This window comes from Fukomys damarensis, unplaced genomic scaffold (assembly GCF_012274545.1).
Source record: "Fukomys damarensis isolate Sample0158 unplaced genomic scaffold, DMR_v1.0_HiC HiC_scaffold_1, whole genome shotgun sequence".
Lineage (NCBI taxonomy): Eukaryota > Metazoa > Chordata > Mammalia > Rodentia > Bathyergidae > Fukomys > Fukomys damarensis.
In genome coordinates, this window is record NW_022900913.1 from 38,675,322 (window position 1) to 38,692,848 (window position 17,527).

Genomic DNA, 17,527 nt, shown 5'->3' on the forward strand with positions numbered 1-17,527 from the left:
CTGTATTATTTTAAACATAAATCATGTCTCTTTTTTCCTATCATATTTTATTTCTCTCTATGAACTTTTAATGGGGCTTATTCTCTTCCCCTTTTAGTGTGTCCCCTGCCCCTGCAAAGAAAGTATGGTTTCTCCACATGTTCTGTTACCTTTGTCCTTGCAGGATTGCTGTCTTCCTCTCCTCACTGTAGGCAACTTTAGAGAAAGTTTGCTTTTTAAACAAAATATACTTTCTTGGTCTTATAAGGAAGAATAAAGGGATCCTTTTCAAGGAAGCACGGTATTGGGTAAATAAGGAAGAATGGCATAAATTGAGGACTTAGAATTTAGGTTCTGGGACCAGGGATTTAGCTCAGTGTTTCCGCTGCCTGCCTTGCAAGCATAAGGTCCACAGTTCAATCCATAGTGCCAAAAAATAAAAAACAACAACCAAAAGAATTTAGGGTCTATATTTAAGATTAAAAACATGATGCTAAGTAGATATTCAATTGTGCTAAAAGAACCCCTTCTAAGATTCTCTTGGTGCTGCTACAATCTGTTCTTTGGGCTCTTTACTTTGTTCTCAGGTTCACTTTTTTAAACTTTTTACAAACATTTCTACTGATGCATCAATATTTTTTAATAGCACTGATTTATCTTATACTTTAAAAATCGACTCTGTTCCAGTAGTGATAGAATCCCATAAGTATCCTGTTTATCTTCCTTCCAGACAAGGTTTGAATATCAAATGAGCCTGGAACCAATTAAGCAGACATGCTGCTCATCTCTGAAGCACAATTCATGCACAAAAGAAAACAAAAATGAGCCATGCGGGGCTCGTTTTGGAACAGCTATTGCTGCGGTAAAAGACCTCAATCTTGATGGATTTAATGACATCGTGATAGGTGCTCCCCTGGAAAATGATCACGCCGGAGCTGTATACATTTATCATGGCAGTGGCAAAACTATAAGGAAAGAGTATGCACAAGTAAGAAGTTAAACCTACAGATTCTTGCTTATCAGTGCTAAGTGGATTCCATGCCAGTCATTCTTGTTTATTTCATGGGTTATTTAATTTGTGACTCTATTGGGAAACTAGACTTACTCCTCTCATACGTGTTCTTTATAGAGGAATAACTTTATATTTTATACTATTACCTGGATTCTTTTCTATTCTTATTTAAGTTTAAATATTGCATTGTTTCTCTTACATGAGAAATCCAAAATATAAATAAAGAGCAAAGTAAAAGATAGGTAATAGGAAATAGGAAGATAGATATTTTGCAAAAGGGAAGGGGACCAAGAAATTGGGGGCGGAGGGGGAGGGATGGAAAAAGAATTAAAATGTGCTACATGTACCAACTCCCCACGAGGAGAATAATCATTATATACTATAAACACATACTAACAAAAAATAAAAATTGAAAAAATAAATATATCTCCCAAGAACTAAAACAAAAGGCAAAACAAAAAAGAACACTTTGCAATATTCAACATTTGTAGTGTGTTTCATCCTAAAGAGAGCATATTCCTTTCTGATTAAGAGAGTAATTATATGATTTAGACAATAAAGAAGATGAGAGTATTATTTTTATACTCAGTGCTCAAGATGCTGTAATAAAATTACATTACATTTATACTTATGAATTAAATTGGTATATTTTAATCAAATGAATTTTGGCTTCTGAAAGTTTATAATTTTCTCAAGTAATCCTTCCTGGAAAAGTTTTGAAAAATTATTCTTAATCTACAGGGGATTTCTGTTGTTCTTGTTTTAAATTTATTGTCAATTAACAGCTCTCATCTATAAATTTAATTTCTTCATACATGTGAAAACTATTAAAGAATCATTTAATGCAGTATAAAAAATGAGGGTTTAAGCTTCTAATGCAATTGTCTGCTTTTATGTAATCGTAGTTAGGCATAGAACAACAGCTTATGAATAAAATTGTACTGAACACTTTTGAGTTTATTTACCATGAAAAAGAAATCAAAACATTATTTCTTTTTATATTTGAGTGGTCTCTGGTTCTGTAAACATAGTTTTCAGAACCTACTCATATATTATGAAGTTGTGTTTAATTTTACATAAAGTCATAATGACATTAATATTAAGGATATGAATAGTGAAGGATTAGACAAGATGACATTATGTATTTTTCCAATTTTTTTATAATGTCAGTAACCTATAAATGAATTTGTCTGTATAATAAAAAGAACAATGTGCTTTGGGAATATCTGGGCATTTCTTTTGTTTGCACATGAAATACCTCTTGATTCCCAAAAGAACTTTAAATTTTTTGTTAACCAATCTAAATTCTTAGGTTTATTTGAAACTATTTTGAACAGAGCCTTCTGACATGAAACACCCTTTTACAGCATATTCCATCAGGTGGGGATGGCAAGACACTGAAATTTTTTGGTCAGTCTATCCATGGAGAAATGGATTTAAATGGTGATGGTCTGACTGATGTGACAATTGGGGGCCTTGGTGGTGCAGCCCTTTTCTGGTATGTATTTTATAATATCTGGTACATATTTAAATTACTCCTATTTCACAGATAAGTCCAGGTCTCAGCATATGACTGGAGCTCATGCCATACCAAATGTCCATTTCCTTTCATGCTCCATTAAATAGATCCAAGTTATTCATTTGAGAAAGTGACAGGCTTAACTGTCAACTTCATTGGCTTGAAGCAACACAGGGGATTAGAAGAGCATGCTCTGGGTGTTTCTGTATGAGTTTTAGAGGCATGATCCTGGGGTCTATATCTCGTCTCTTGAGTTCTCCTCTTGCTGCCGTTCAGCTCTATTTCTTGGCTGCCATGAACTAAGTATCTTTCCTATGCCACACCTTGCCTCCATGATGTTTCTTCTTGGTAGCCAGCTAATCATGAACTCAGCCCTCTGCAACTGTGAGCCAAAATAAGCCATTTCCTTCTTTCTGTTGAGGCTTTTGTGTATTTGGTCCCAGCAAGAAGAAAGCTGACTAATACAGGGAAGGTGTAGGAGAGGACAAACTTTTCTAGAAGCGTCTAATCAAGAAAGAACCCCTAATTTTGAATTCTGTACAAGCTTTTTGGGATAATTGACTCTTCTTTCATTTACCTGATTCAGTTACAGATTCAGAAACGGTTATAGTTCTGTTAGCAGCAGAATGAAGCAAACCAGAATAATGGAACAAAGATTAAGTGTTGCACTGCTAAAGCAGGTACTGAGTAGATACAAATGGAAAGTAAACAGCAGAGATGATCAAATGTGTCCGAAAGCAGAAAGCCTTGTTGCCTGGACTAGACCAAACCATAGCCACATAGAGATCCAGTCGGAGCAGCCAGTGTGTGTGAGGTAGACAGTGGTGAAGGCAGCCGCATGGATGGAGAATCCATGTACTAAACAGGAAACTAGTCGTGCTCATTCATTGCTGATGAAAGCGTAAACTGGCTGAAACTCGGAAAATATTTGTCAATAAGTATTTCACAGTCTTAAAATATTCATACTTACCAAAGAATTTACTTCCTAAAACAATTTAAAGATATAATCCAGAAATATGTTTAAAGATGTATTATCTTTAGAGCAGTCATAGCACTGTGTTAATAACCATATTTTTAAGAAAAAGAAATAAAGCTAAATATCTAGTGAGAGGGAAGTGAATACATAAATTGTATGCACATGCTGCTGAGGTAAACTGCCATTAAAAATAAAGTAGTCAGGAAAATATATTGAAAACTGTTCATTATAAGCTCAAAAATTTGTGTGTATACATATTTATATGTGTGTATATATAGTACAACTAAATTTGTGTATATACATGTGTTGCTATTCTGCAAAGATAAAACACTTAGGGTACTGATGATCATTGCTGAGTGATAAAATTATAAGTGAAAAAATTGTGTTACTTGTGTTTTCTTTATGTAGTTCTATGTTTCTGTCATATTTTATACAAGTAAATTGTTTTAAACAAAAAGAGAATGTCATTTTTCAAGTACAAAAGGATAATGAGAGACATCAGTATTCAGAAGACATCTAGTTATAAAAAGCCAGTTCAGTTCCCAAAGCAGAAACCAAGTAAAGATGTACAAAACTTACACTGACTTCATTCTAAGGCAATGACCTCACATTCCACATATTCTTCTTGCCTAAAATCTAACTCTGCCACCATTTTGGACCAGTGGAAATCCTTGGGCTTTAGGATGAAAGGTACTAAGATTAAATCCAAGTTTTTCCTTCTTAACAGCTTTTGGCCTTGGGTAAAAAGGTCAGAGCCTCAGTTACTTTAGTTACCTCACATACAAAATAAAGATAATAATACAATCCTTCTTTACCAGTAAGAGTACTTTCCAAGATCCCCTGTGAATACTGAAACCTCAGATAGCAACAGACTTTATAAGTGTGATGGTGCACAGTCAACAACATAACTGAGGTGGTTACTAAGTAAGGAGCAGACAGGATACAGAGTGGATACACTGGACAAAGGGAAGCTTCCTATCCCAGGTAGGAGAGGCCAGGAAGATGCAGGATCACACTACTCACAGTAGTACACAATTTACAGTGTATGAATTGTTTCTTTCTGGAATTCTCTATTTAAATTTTTTAAACCATGATTGACCCATATAACTGAAACTGTGGAAAACAAAACTATGAATAAGAGGAAGGCCAATGCATTGCTTTTTTTTTTTTTTTTTTTTTTTTTTTTTTTTGGACCTGGGATTGAACTCTGGACCTTGGGCTTGCAAGGCAGGCAGCAGCACCACTGGGCTAAATCCCAGGCCCTGCATTGGTTCTTTTTAGAGGGAATTCAAAAATCAAATAACGCATATGCTTAACATACTGTCTTGAATATTATCCTACCAACTCTTCCCAGAAACAGACAGGGCTGAATTCACAAGAACAGACAAGTATTATAGTCCACATGAAAGCTAACAGGGACACCCCAAGTTTTCTAGAGGTCTCTGGACTCAATTGGAAACTTAGAAATACCCCCAAGTACAGTTCTGGTTCGGAGCTTGCACTTGGGCACTTGTTTGCATGTCTTTTCTCACAAGTAAAAGTAGAACTTTGGCCTTTAAGCCAGATGCTCCAAACAGCCTAACGCATCCTGGATCTCCTCAGAACGTAGGACATATTCTCTTCTGTATTAATGAATGGATTCCTGAAAGCCCACATGATATACAAAGGAGAATCTTCTTCAGTGCACTCACATTGCACTCTCGAGTGGATGGCATTCATTAAATATAAAATGTGAGAGTAATCCCTATTGTTTGTGTGTTTCTAGGTCCCGAGATGTGGCTGTAGTTAGACTCACCATGAATTTTGAACCAAATAAAGTGAATATTGAAAAGAAAAACTGCCACGTGGAGGGAAGAGAAACAGTGTGCATAAATGCTATAATATGTTTTGATGTGAAATTGAGGTCTAAAGAAGACTCGATTTATGAAGCTGGTAAGCATAATCATTACAGCTAGTTCTTTTGGGCACAGGATGATGTTTGTGCTCCCGCATGAGGTCTAGTAGAATATTGCAGTTCCCCAGCCTTGGTGAACTGCCCCTTGCACTTGCTTCATAAGCTGTTGAAACAGTTCTTCTATATAAAGAATAGATTTCAGAACCCAGCTAATTCTGTAGGAAAAAAAAAATGACCGGCTTCTGTGCAGTGACCTCAACATTAAAGTGTCTTCTGGCTCTCTTATTTACTATGAACAATCAGATGCTAAGAGATATAGAGAGGCAGCATTTAGAAATGGGCTCCAAATGAGCCCAATTATCCTCCCTTTGGATTTAAGGAAGCTAAATGAATTTTTCCTCACAAAGCATTCTCTCCCTTTTTCTGCCCCCTGCTGGGAAACACTGGTGTTACAGAGGATCCGAATACAGCTGCCCAGATAGCCCTTTCCATTGAGGAGATGCTGGTTTTCAGAGTAAGAGTCGTTCTGTGTGAAGTCCTCAGTTCATCATGTCAGTCCCTCGTCCCTATGCACTGTGCTTTCTAAGAGTTTTTTAATGATGTTTAAATATGTTGACATCAAAGCTATAAAGGCCTTTGGCTGCAGAAGAGTACTTTTCAAACAAAGTGAGGACAATGAGAAAAAACAATAATCCTTAAGACCAATTTTTCTCTCTGTGTGTATAAATGCTCTAAAATAGTCCCCTTACTAGAAGGTAAATGAAATATAGGAAGGTAAAATAATGATTTAACTTTCAATATACATTATTTCAATCTTATTTAATTTTAACTAGATAATGAAATGCACATTGTAGTCCACATGCAAATTATAAGATTTCACTTGTTTTCCTTATTGTGGTATGCTTATTTTATTGAAATTAATAGTGCTTTGAACATAAACTAAGATTAGTCTCTATAAAAAATTAAAATATTATTTTTGTCTCTGTTGAAATATAATCAGTATTCCAGGCAGCATTCAAGTATTTCTAAACTAAAACAAATATTTTAAAGGAAAACCCACTGAACACACACAGTGTCAGTAAGTTAGATGTGTAAATGTGTGTGTATGAGATTGTGTGGGTATGTGCATTATAAGTAAGTATATTTAAACATTAGGAGCAGAATGAACCCAAAACAGTTCTGTAAGACTTCCTCAAGGTTGTCTTTGTGATAGCTGAGACTATTGTATTACAGTAGTGTAGACATGCTGAATAACAGGACCTTTTCATTGATTAATTGCTCAAGAGATATTTCCATAATTCTAATTCAATGAGTCAGATCATATGAAAGTATCTTTCAAATAAACATTTCTGTCACTTTTGCTTTTGTTTTTGTAGATATGCAGTACCGTGTGACCCTAGATTCCCTAAGACAGATATCACGAAGCTTTTTCTCTGGAACTCAGGAGAGAAAAATTCAAAGAAATATCACAGTTCAAGCATCCAAATGCACTAAGCACTCCTTCTACATGTTGGCAAGTAAATCATACATTATAACTGCCTTATTCCAAATAAGAATATAGACGTCTTATTTCAAGTCAGTCAAGTTCCATTTTGTTTTGTTCTGTTTTTTAGAGAGGGTCTCACTATGTAGTTGAGACTGACCTGGAACTCACTGTGTAGCCCAGGCTGGTCTCGAACTCACAGTGAACCTCCTGCCTCAGTCTCCCGAGTGCTGGGATTACAGGCATGTGCCACCATGCCCGGCTAAGTCAGTCAAATTCTTACTGTTCTACTTTAAAGTGAACAATATTAATTGATAGTTTGTTGACGCAGCAGAAAATCACAGGTGTGATTTTATTATTTCCAAATATATTTTATAAAAGTATCATTAGATTTCCCTGTTTGTGTCAGACATTACTGTAATAACTGATGAGAAACTTTATTTACTCATTTTTTTACTCATTCACTAATTTATTCAATTTGAGAGCATCGTTTAACTTCTGTGATCCTCATTTGTCAAATGTGTATGATAAGTGATGAACTAACTGCCTTGAAAGAAAATTATTGGGCCATATGCTCTCTGACTCCATTGAAATATATATCTTGCTCTTTGACTTTAGATTAAAGGAGCAAAATTCTGGTATTTTCTGTCATCTCCAGTTTGTGCTACTTTAGCTTCTTTCTATTTCAATGAACAAGAGGAGCTTGAAAATTAAAACTTTTTTTTTTTTTTTTGAGGCATGGTCTCCCTTCATAGTTCAGGCTGGCCCTAAATTTGCTATAGCCCAGGCTGGCCTCAAACTCACAGTGATCCTCCTGCCTCAACCTCCCAAGTGCTCAGATTACAGGTGTGTGCCACCACACCCTGTGAAAAGTAAATTATTAATCTAGAGATGATTATGCTATGGCTGTGTGTAGTTGTCCCCCCAAAACCTCATGCAGTCAGAGCTGGGGCTTTTTCAGAGGTGCTGAATCTAGAGTGTGTGATCCTGGGATCAATTCATAGTGCAATGCTAGGCTCCAGGGCACTAGGATTAAGGGTATGACCGCTACCCACCCTGAGTAGCCTGGATAAGATATAATGGAAAGAAAGAGCTATGATCATTCATTACTTGCTCTTGCCTGCCTGCTTGCTTTGGACTATTTCTCTTCCATGCCGTCCTGCCTTGGAACCAGCCAGCTATGCGCTGAAACCTCTATGAACTGTGAGGTTTCCTCCTCTTAAACCTTTCCTCCTTTAACTTTGGGTTTTGGGTATTTTTGTCTTAGCGACAGGAAAAGTAATTAAGAATACTGTTAACATTAAGATGTGACTATGATCTGGAAACATAAACCTGGAGTCACCCCTCCTATTTAGCTCATCAGAAGTGAACATTTAGGAGTTAAAATTTGATATACTGCGTGCAACCTACTGAAAATGATTACAGTCTGTGTTCATTCACAAGTTCAGTGTTTAATCCATGTCTAGGTACTGCATTTGGAGGAATGGACTAATTTCCAAAGTTCTAAAATTCTTACATTTTAACATTTATTCTGTAGTCAGCTTTCCTCCATTCTGAGCAACTCTGGTAAGGTCATTTAGTCTTAGAGGTTCAATTTATCACCTGTAAAATGAGAACTCTAATAGTTTTTCATCTTTGAAGAATATTGAAATAATTCACAATAATATATGTATATAAAACTCAATTGTGGACACAGTAATTGAAATTTATTGATACTATTAATAATATCAGCCATATTTATATTTATATTACTTCCATATCAGTTTACATTATAAAATTATTATAGAACTATGTATATATTATATATAATATTATTTATAGATGTGTGACTCAATTTAGAGAAGGTTTGGGAGACTTTCCTAGAAGTACTGTTTTGCATACTGATTTTTTAAACTGAGGCATCAGGAAAATATTATACAGGTTACCATGTATCCTATTACACCAGCAGGCTATTCTGAGTAGCTGTGTGAATCATTTGGTCATAGTCTTTGCTTTCCAGCTGTGTCCTTTGTCAAAGGAGAAAAGCTGTCCCCTTCCAGTGAAGCAAAAACCTGATGAGGCTAGGTTACCTGCTCAAGAAGGTTCCTGTAAGAACAAAGCCAGCAGATCAGAACATCAAGCAAAGGATACCAATGACATTATATTATTATGTTTCATCCTCTAGGACAAGCATGACTTTCAGGACTCCGTGAGAATAACTTTGGATTTTAACCTTACTGATCCAGAAAATGGGCCTGTTCTTGATGATTCTTTACCAAACGTAGTACATGAATATGTAAGTCAGAATACCTTTTTTTTGGTGAATATAATAGGAAAAAGCTTGAGCTATGGAAACACATAGCTCTAAATAAAAAAATGTATGTATATGTTTATAAACATTAGCCTTTTGCAGACAACTCCCAATCCTTCTTAGTTCCTCTTATAGGAGTTTAGGGGAACTATTTAGGGTGGGAGGCCCCTGCCTTTTTACATCACCTGAATTGAGGACCAATTGAAAGAAATCTCCCCTTTTATCCTAATAAACACTGTGTTGGAAGACATGGTTTAGATATCATGGGTGTTGTCCTGGTACTGAACCTTTTACTTAAACCACAAACAGACAGCAAGTCATTGACAGTGCTGACCAGTCTGGCCTTCTTCATGTGGCCCACCTAAAAGGCACAGAAAGTAGAGGAGCTGGGCGGAATGTATGTTTTCTTGCCGTTACCCCAATAAAAATGTATTGTGAAGAGACTGGGCTGTGTTCCCCTAGTCTTGCTTCCAGTATCAGAGTCCACTCTTCCACAGCAGAGAGCAAGTGAGGGGAGAGAGAAGGAGAGCATAGCATCAATGGGGGAATGAGCTCTCTCCATACGACTATCTTCTACTCTCCCTTCCATCCTTCCAAATATATTTATCGTCTCATGTGTCCAGACACAGAGGTCACAGTCTAACTTGGGAATCGGGTGTAAGTAATTAAGTGTGTGCTGTGGAGGAGAGTTTTAGAGCTCTTTGGAAACTTCTACATCAGTGGAAGAATCTGGGAGGACTCTTGTTTTTTGTTTGTTTTGTTTACCTGAAAATAGAATCATTTTCCATGTTTTTTTTCCTCATTGAGTGTATTGGTACATTTTAGGGATACAATACAGTTACATTCATCATTGGGATCTTGTACCTCTACATGACAGGTCTTGGTTCTCATTTTTTCCATGTTATTTAAAGGAGACAGGGGAGCAAAGGATACAGTACGTGGGAAGGTTCTGGGGTATCAAAAAAGCTCATGTGGACAAAACTAAAATGCAAGAGTTATGTGAGATGAGGCAGGTGCTAGATGCTTCCGGACTTGGTGCCTCTGTGCAAATTTTTAGCTTTTTAGAAAGGCAGTGCAGTGGTGTTGAGAATTTAAATTTGGTTCAGTGATGGGACTGGATGTGTAATTTTAGGGATTATCTCAGGCACAATATGGAGAATGATTGGAAGGAAATAAGAGTGAGTTGGAGGAGACCAGCTAGCAAGCTGTTACTCTAATTCAGAGAGGAGATGGGTGAGAAAGGATTTGGTGGATACCTATTTAGAAGATGAACAATCCTTGGTAAGAAGTTGGTAGAGGGAGGACATAATAAAGAAAAATCAAGTAAAACTGCCAAATATGTGGCTTCACTTACCCCCTCAACTGAACTTTGTTATATTCCTAAGTATTTGATTCTTTTCAGTGGAAAGTCTCTTGATTGGAGTTGATTAGATTTCAATTTTGCACTTCTCTTCTTGACTTGATTTTTTAAAAACTATTCTTCTCTGGTTGACTAAAGGAAGTGAAAAATATCTAAAATTATGCATTTTAAAAGGACAAGAAAATTTTATACAAAGTACTAGAAAAATATCTATCAGAAAAGTTTATTCTTATAAGAATAATATAAAATTCCTCAAGATTTCTGGAGTGCTGTATAATTGACTCTCTTTAATTGTTTAACATACTTTGATACTGTCATTTCTGTTGTACAAATTAATAGATAATTCTCAATGGTGCTTAAATACAATTTGAAAACTATTTCCTGTGACTGTTTCAGATTCCCTTTGCTAAAGACTGTGGAAACAAGGAAAAATGTATCTCAGACCTCACTCTGGATGTCTCCACCACAGAAAAAGGCCTGTTTATTGTCAGACCCCAGAATGACAAATTCAACATTAGCCTTACAGTCAAAAATAAAGGTGACAGTGCTTATAATACCAGAACAATAGTACAATATTCTCCAAATCTAATTTTTTCAGGAATTGAGGTAAACTTGCAGTTTTTGTTTATTTATTGTTGTAACTATCATTTATTGAACATACTTTTCATATCACTAAGAATTGATCTGATTATATTAATTCTAGAAGAATAGATAATATTTTGTACAAAATCAGTATACACTAATCCTAAAAGTACCAACCTTTAGTTTTGTTTTGCTTTATTTCTTCAGAGACGTATGTCTCTTCTTAAGATCCGTATGAAAAAAAGACAGCTGATGTATCAAAAATGTACATTTGGAGCCAGAGATTTATCTCAGGGGCAGCATGTCTGCCTCAAGCGCAAAGTCCTGAGTTTGATCCCTGGTACCAAAAAAAAAAAAGTTACGTTCACAGACAGCTTAAGCCAATGCAACCTGAGATTGAGTAAAAAATAAATAAATATATATATATATAACAAAGTTAAAATTGTTTTAACAGAAGTGCAGAAAAAGTTCTCTGTTTCTGGAGAAAAGAAAAGGAGATACTATTTCTCCCTTTCCAGGCAAAATCCTTACTTTGACAGAAGGTCTGCATTAAATTACTATGGCTTATTAATTCATAACAGAAGGAGTTGTTTTGGGAGACAGTAAAAGTATCTGTGTAATAGGTTTTTAAAAGTATTTTGGCAGTAAAATGTCTGCATAAGACACCATATCAAGGTTATTAGTACTTCCAAATTTGAACTTTCTTTTAATTGTGATATCCAAATAAATGAATGACTTTAACTTTAAATTCTATATATATTTATGTGAATTAGTAACATATATGATTCACATTTAAAAAAGAGTACCTAACACTAAACACTATTATCTGGTTTCCGTATATTCAGGTTTTCACTGATATATCTCTCCATTCGTTAGGCTATCAGAGACTTGATGACTAAAGTAAACTTGACAGAAATGCCATTAATATAATATACCTTAGATCCAGAATATCAATTATGAATACAAAGTAGTTATATAAACGCAAAATGTAAGTGCAAAGTAATGTTGGAAAACGTTACCATTGAAATTTTCTCTGGAAAGGGCACCACATTAAACATCATTGCCTGTATCATTTTCATCTGACTTCATGGCCTTGGCAGACAGTCACAGCCATAAAACTCACTGTGCATCTCTTCTACTTGTTTTAACAACAACAGTAATCATAATGGTCTGTCTTTCTTTAGCTGTATTATGTGTGAGACTCTGTTTTAAGGATTTCACATATTCACATATCTCGTTAATTCTTTTATAAGTGTTACTATACCTACTCACTGCACAGATTTGAAGATAAACCCTTTTTCACATTCTTGTATTTCTGTAATTGCATTTTAAGTTGATAGTGCGTTTATTTATCTGACAGTATTATTTTCCCTCCTTACTGGTATCTATACTAATGGCGTATTATATGTTAAATGACATTTAAGGTTGGATCAAGTAAAGTATTATTAGCCCCACTTGTTAGAAAATCAGACACAGAGAGTTAAGGACTCTTGATAAGGATAAAGCCAATAGTGGTAGATTCAGGAGTTAAATCTTGGCAGTCGTGGGTCAGAGTCCTTATTCTCCACAGTGTTAAACTCCCCTAAGTACTAATGCTCATTGTGCACTGCTCTGTGCCAGTCCAGTGTGTGTGGATTATTTTGTTCAGTTACTACAATCACCTGTGAGGGAAGTGCTGCTGGTGGTCTCATTTTCCAACTGAGGATTTATGCAGGATAATGGGTGCTGTCTTTCCAGCACTTTCAAGTGATGTCTTCAGATTTTAATGAATCATGGAACAGATGATCCCAGAGTGATGTGACTCTGCCAGTCAAACTAAGAGACACACCTTGGCACTGCAGTCCCCATCGCATAGCTGGGAAACTTTTCACCTGGTTCTCTGCTCTAATTCTGTTTACTTTCTTCTCCTAGGGGATCCAAAAAGACAGCTGTGAATCAAATCATAACATCACATGTAAGGTTGGATATCCTTTCCTGAGAAGAGGAGAAATGGTGAGCAGATTACACACAATACATGTAGCGATTGGATATGAAAAACAGTGTGCTTACTACATCCACAACAGAGCTGTAATTTGTAAGTCTTGCTGCTGGGCAGCTTGGACGACTGGTGGTACATGCATGGTTGTCCTATTGGACAGATTTTTATTAATTTTATTAGTAAAAAGACCAATGAAAGTGATTAGATTTGTTTGTATTACCAGTGGTAGAAGCCACCTGTTGTGACAGTCATGTATGTACCACTGGTGGTTCAAGCTGAAGGGAACATTTTAAAACCAATGCATAAATATGTTTAATGGTAGGTTAGCATGATGTGGATGAAAAAGACTGAGTTTAATATTTTTCAGCTTGAAATTTGAAACAGTCCAAAATTATTGTTTCCCTAAAATTCTCATGTTGAAATTTAATCTCCAATTTGACAGTATTAAGAAGTGGAGCCTTTGGTATTAGTGGCTTTATAAATGAGGTTCACAAGGAGCTTGTCTGACCCTTCTATCTTGTAAGGTTATATAGCAGTAACAATACACTGAGAATAGGTCGTCAGCAGACATTGAGTTGGTTGGTGCTTTGATCTCAGAACTCCCAGCTTCCAGAACTAGAAGCAATAAGTTTCTGCTGTTTCTAAATTATTTACTCTAATGTATTTTGTTATAACAGTCTAAGCAAACTAAGACAAAATCAAACTCAAAAGCTAAGTATTGGGCTGGGGATTTACCTCAGTGGTTCTGCCACCTGCCTCACAAGCACAAGGGCCCAAGTTTGATCCTCGGTACCCCCACCGAAAAAAGCCAAGTATTACATGAGTCAAATTGTCAAATTCAAATGCAAAGAGAAAATTATAGCAGATAAATGAACCTGCTCAGCTACATTCCACCAGAATTGGACGAAGGCTCCAATTTCTCCATTATCATTAATATCTTTTTTATTATAATTACTCTGGTGAGTGTGAGGTGAAACGTCATAGTGATTTTGACTTTTGTTTATTCTAATGCATAATGATATTTTGTGAAACTTTTCATGTGCATATGGGCTGTATGTATATATACTTTGGAGAAATGTTTGTTCTGACCCTTTACTTATTGTATATTATCCATTTTATATTACCAAATTATAAGTTCTTATATTCTAATTCCCTAATTAGATATATGGTTTGTAGCTATTTCCTCCCATTCTCACAGTTGTATTTTCACTTTCTCTAAAGGACAAACATTTTTAATTTTAATTCAGTCTAGTGTATTTAATCTCTGATGCCTTGTATTGCTGTCATATCTAAGGAAGTTTTCACTGATCCAAGGTCAGGAATATTTTTCTATGTTTTCTTCACAGAGCTTTGTTATTTTAGCTCTTACGTTTTGGTCTGTGATCCATTTTGAACAATATTTTTTGTTGGATGTAAGAAAATAAACCAGTTTTAAAAAATTTCTTGCATAAAGATATCCACTTGTCCCACACCATTCCATAAAAAATTTAATTTATCCCATTTAGCTATTCTTAACCATTTTTTTCTTCTATTTGGCAATTCCTTGTTGTTCAGAGTAAAATCTTAAATCAATGTGTCTCGTCTGTAGCAGATAGACAATTTGTAAGTAATTTCAAAATGGCTTTATTTACACTTAGAATATTTCTTGGTTTCAAAGATCGAGATTTTCACTTTAAGCAATTCAGGATAAGGTGAATATGCAATAAATATCTCTTCTCTGCTTCTGTTTCGGTATCTTGTCCCAGGTAGAAAAACTCATCAAGTTAGCAAAAACTTAAATGCCCCAACTAGTCATGGAGTTTAAAGAAATGCAGGAAAGAGGATACTCACTGAGCCATGCAAACATTTGACCTTTGTCTGGGGTATCTCAAATTCATCCAGAAATATAAATTTTTTACTGAATTTTACTATTTCAAAACAATAAGAAAATTGCAGTGATTGCAGATTCTTAAAAAGATCTCTTCCTTTTTCTTTTTCATTAAAAAAAATATATATAAAATACAAAAGGAAACTCCATCATACAATAGTGAAAAACCAATAACCCTTGAGATTCTGGTGATCTCTTATATTAACAGGGCCTAAATAGATTAAAAGAGTCTTAAAAATCAGAACTTCGTCTAGTGCTTAATCACAAAGATAAAATTTTAGGTAGTTTCTGTTGTACATTTTGGACTGTTTTGCTGACCCTAACTCCAAAATACTTCAGCATAAAACAAGATTAATTCTGACAATGGGAACTGCAATTTCATAAGTATAGATATAAGGCTTCTTGGACTAGATCAAATAATTTTTTATTTTGCCTGCTGATATTCCCAAAGCCATGGATTATGTAGTCTGTATGTGTTCAGGCATAGTTTCTAAAAACTCAGTTTCCTGTATTAGAGTGTTCATGTAACAGAAATATTTTCAAATTTTTATTAAGTATCATATTATCTATGTAAACCTTTACAAACAAAACTCTCTATTTTCTTCATTATAATATACTTTAGTTTAAGTAGTTAAGTTTTTGCTTTATTTTCTTTTTATGTCTTAAAGTTCTAGAAGAATTCTGATACTAACAAATTGATGGATCCAAGTATGTTTTCATCTTTTTTATAATGACTATATGTGGGTATATAGATCTGCTGGTAAAGAGATGTATTTTTCTTCATAGGTAACTTTCAAGATATTATTTCAATTTAACACAACGTATCTCATGGAAAACATGTTCATCCATTTAAGTGCAACAAGGTTGGTTTATGTGTGTATGCATGTGTATGTGTTTATATAACTACTTTCATATAATTAGAATATTTTGCTTTACAGAGTCACTGGCAAGTTCTTGAAATTTGTATGACATTAGTAAAAGTAAAAGCCCATGAGCCACACTGCTTCACAAAATGCTCTTTTGCATAATTAACAAAATAAGACAATTTTTATTTAAGAGTAATAATCTAATCAACTGGTTTAAATCATTGATATATGAGCTGTGGGACATATTATAATCACACGGCAGTTGTATCTGCTGAACTGCACTCAATGAAGATTTTACAATATCTGCTAATTTAAAATTTTTCCATCAAGGTCAACTGAATCACTAGATGGACTTACTGTTTTACCTTAGCCTTTTTAATTTAAGAAATTTTATCCAAATTGGCAAATCTTCTGAAACTTACCATAAAATACACAGACAAAAATAGCAAAAACTAATAAACTCCATCTCCAGTACCATCTCCAGTGAGACCGAGCACTATCTTTTATTGCTTTTTCACAGTAATTAACATGGTGCCTGTATATAGCATTCGTGAAATAGATGAAGAGTAAATGAAGTTGAAAATGAATTAATGGGTGAACTAATATGTTATGTTCAATTCAATTCAACAAATGCTTATTTGATTTCTGCTATGAAAGATCCTGAGTATCTTTCTAAACTTATTAAATTAAATTACTAAACATGAATATGTAAATTGCTATCTGCCCAATGGTGTGACTTCTACAGTAAGATTTTGAGAGTCGTATAACATTACCGTAATAGAGAGTAGAGTAAGAAAAATTCATTATAGAAATATAAACCATATGTCAGAGACTTAAAGGAGGGTAAAATTATATCTACTTGATAATGAAAACCTAAGAAAGCCTTACCAAGAAATTTTTAATTGAGAAACCTTAAAGGTTGGATAGTATTTCACAATGAGGTAGGTGAATAAGATTAGGTACAGTATTTTTAGGGAAAATATATAGCTTGAGCAAAAATTGAAAAGTAGATTAGTTGGATCTACTTGAGCAATACTTTGTAATCAGTTATATTCGAAGCATAAAGAGTATATAAAGTAGTAAAGTGAAATAAATACCCTAAACATCCTGAAGTGTGCACTCTTCTATATTATGCTATATCAAATGTCAGTCCTTAACGAGATAGGGATTGAGGAGCCAGAAGTCATATGTAAGCTTAATTCATATGCACTGTGGAATAGATGACAGAGAAGGGGGCCATTTATACTAAGAGCTCAACCACGTGAATGCCTAGAACCCAAGGGCATGCAACTTTTGCTGCCCTGTTGCCTGTACCAAGCCACTGTATACACTTGGTAACAAGCAGAGCTTTCGAAAGATACTTATTGCCTATTCTGTGAGACAGTATGCTAGGGCCTTAGTCAGTCTGTGGAGGGGTATGTTTAATCATAATAATAAAGGCCAATTCCTAGGTTAGAGGCATAATCTTAAGCATTTTACACTTATTATCATTTAATCATAATTTATTAATTCTATGATTAAACTATTTTATGAATGAAAAAACTAAGGTGCAAAGTGATTAAATAACTTTCCCAAAGTGTACTGTGTCCAGAAACAATACTATTCTGTAACTCTGTAAGTTATATCATGTGCCATGCTTTTTTTAAAAGTATGACTATTATAATATGAGATGTATGTGTGAACATGTAAATAAAATTATGCATAATTTATTGTGCATATTA

The 17,527-nt window shown here is 34.8% G+C and overlaps 1 protein-coding gene across 2 annotated transcripts in view; it reads left to right on the forward strand.

Moving 5' to 3' along the window:
• Positions 1 to 17,527, forward strand: part of Itga1 (integrin subunit alpha 1) — a 131,086-nt gene that overhangs the window by 96,001 nt on the left and 17,558 nt on the right. For both annotated transcript variants that reach the window (XM_010644015.3, XM_033760868.1), the window contains exons 14-21: positions 710 to 967; positions 2,359 to 2,489; positions 5,252 to 5,418; positions 6,757 to 6,893; positions 9,028 to 9,138; positions 10,910 to 11,119; positions 13,007 to 13,087; positions 15,727 to 15,803. In XM_010644015.3, the coding sequence (XP_010642317.1) occupies positions 710 to 967; positions 2,359 to 2,489; positions 5,252 to 5,418; positions 6,757 to 6,893; positions 9,028 to 9,138; positions 10,910 to 11,119; positions 13,007 to 13,087; positions 15,727 to 15,803 (1,172 nt within the window). The remainder of the gene's footprint in view (positions 1 to 709; positions 968 to 2,358; positions 2,490 to 5,251; positions 5,419 to 6,756; positions 6,894 to 9,027; positions 9,139 to 10,909; positions 11,120 to 13,006; positions 13,088 to 15,726; positions 15,804 to 17,527) is intronic.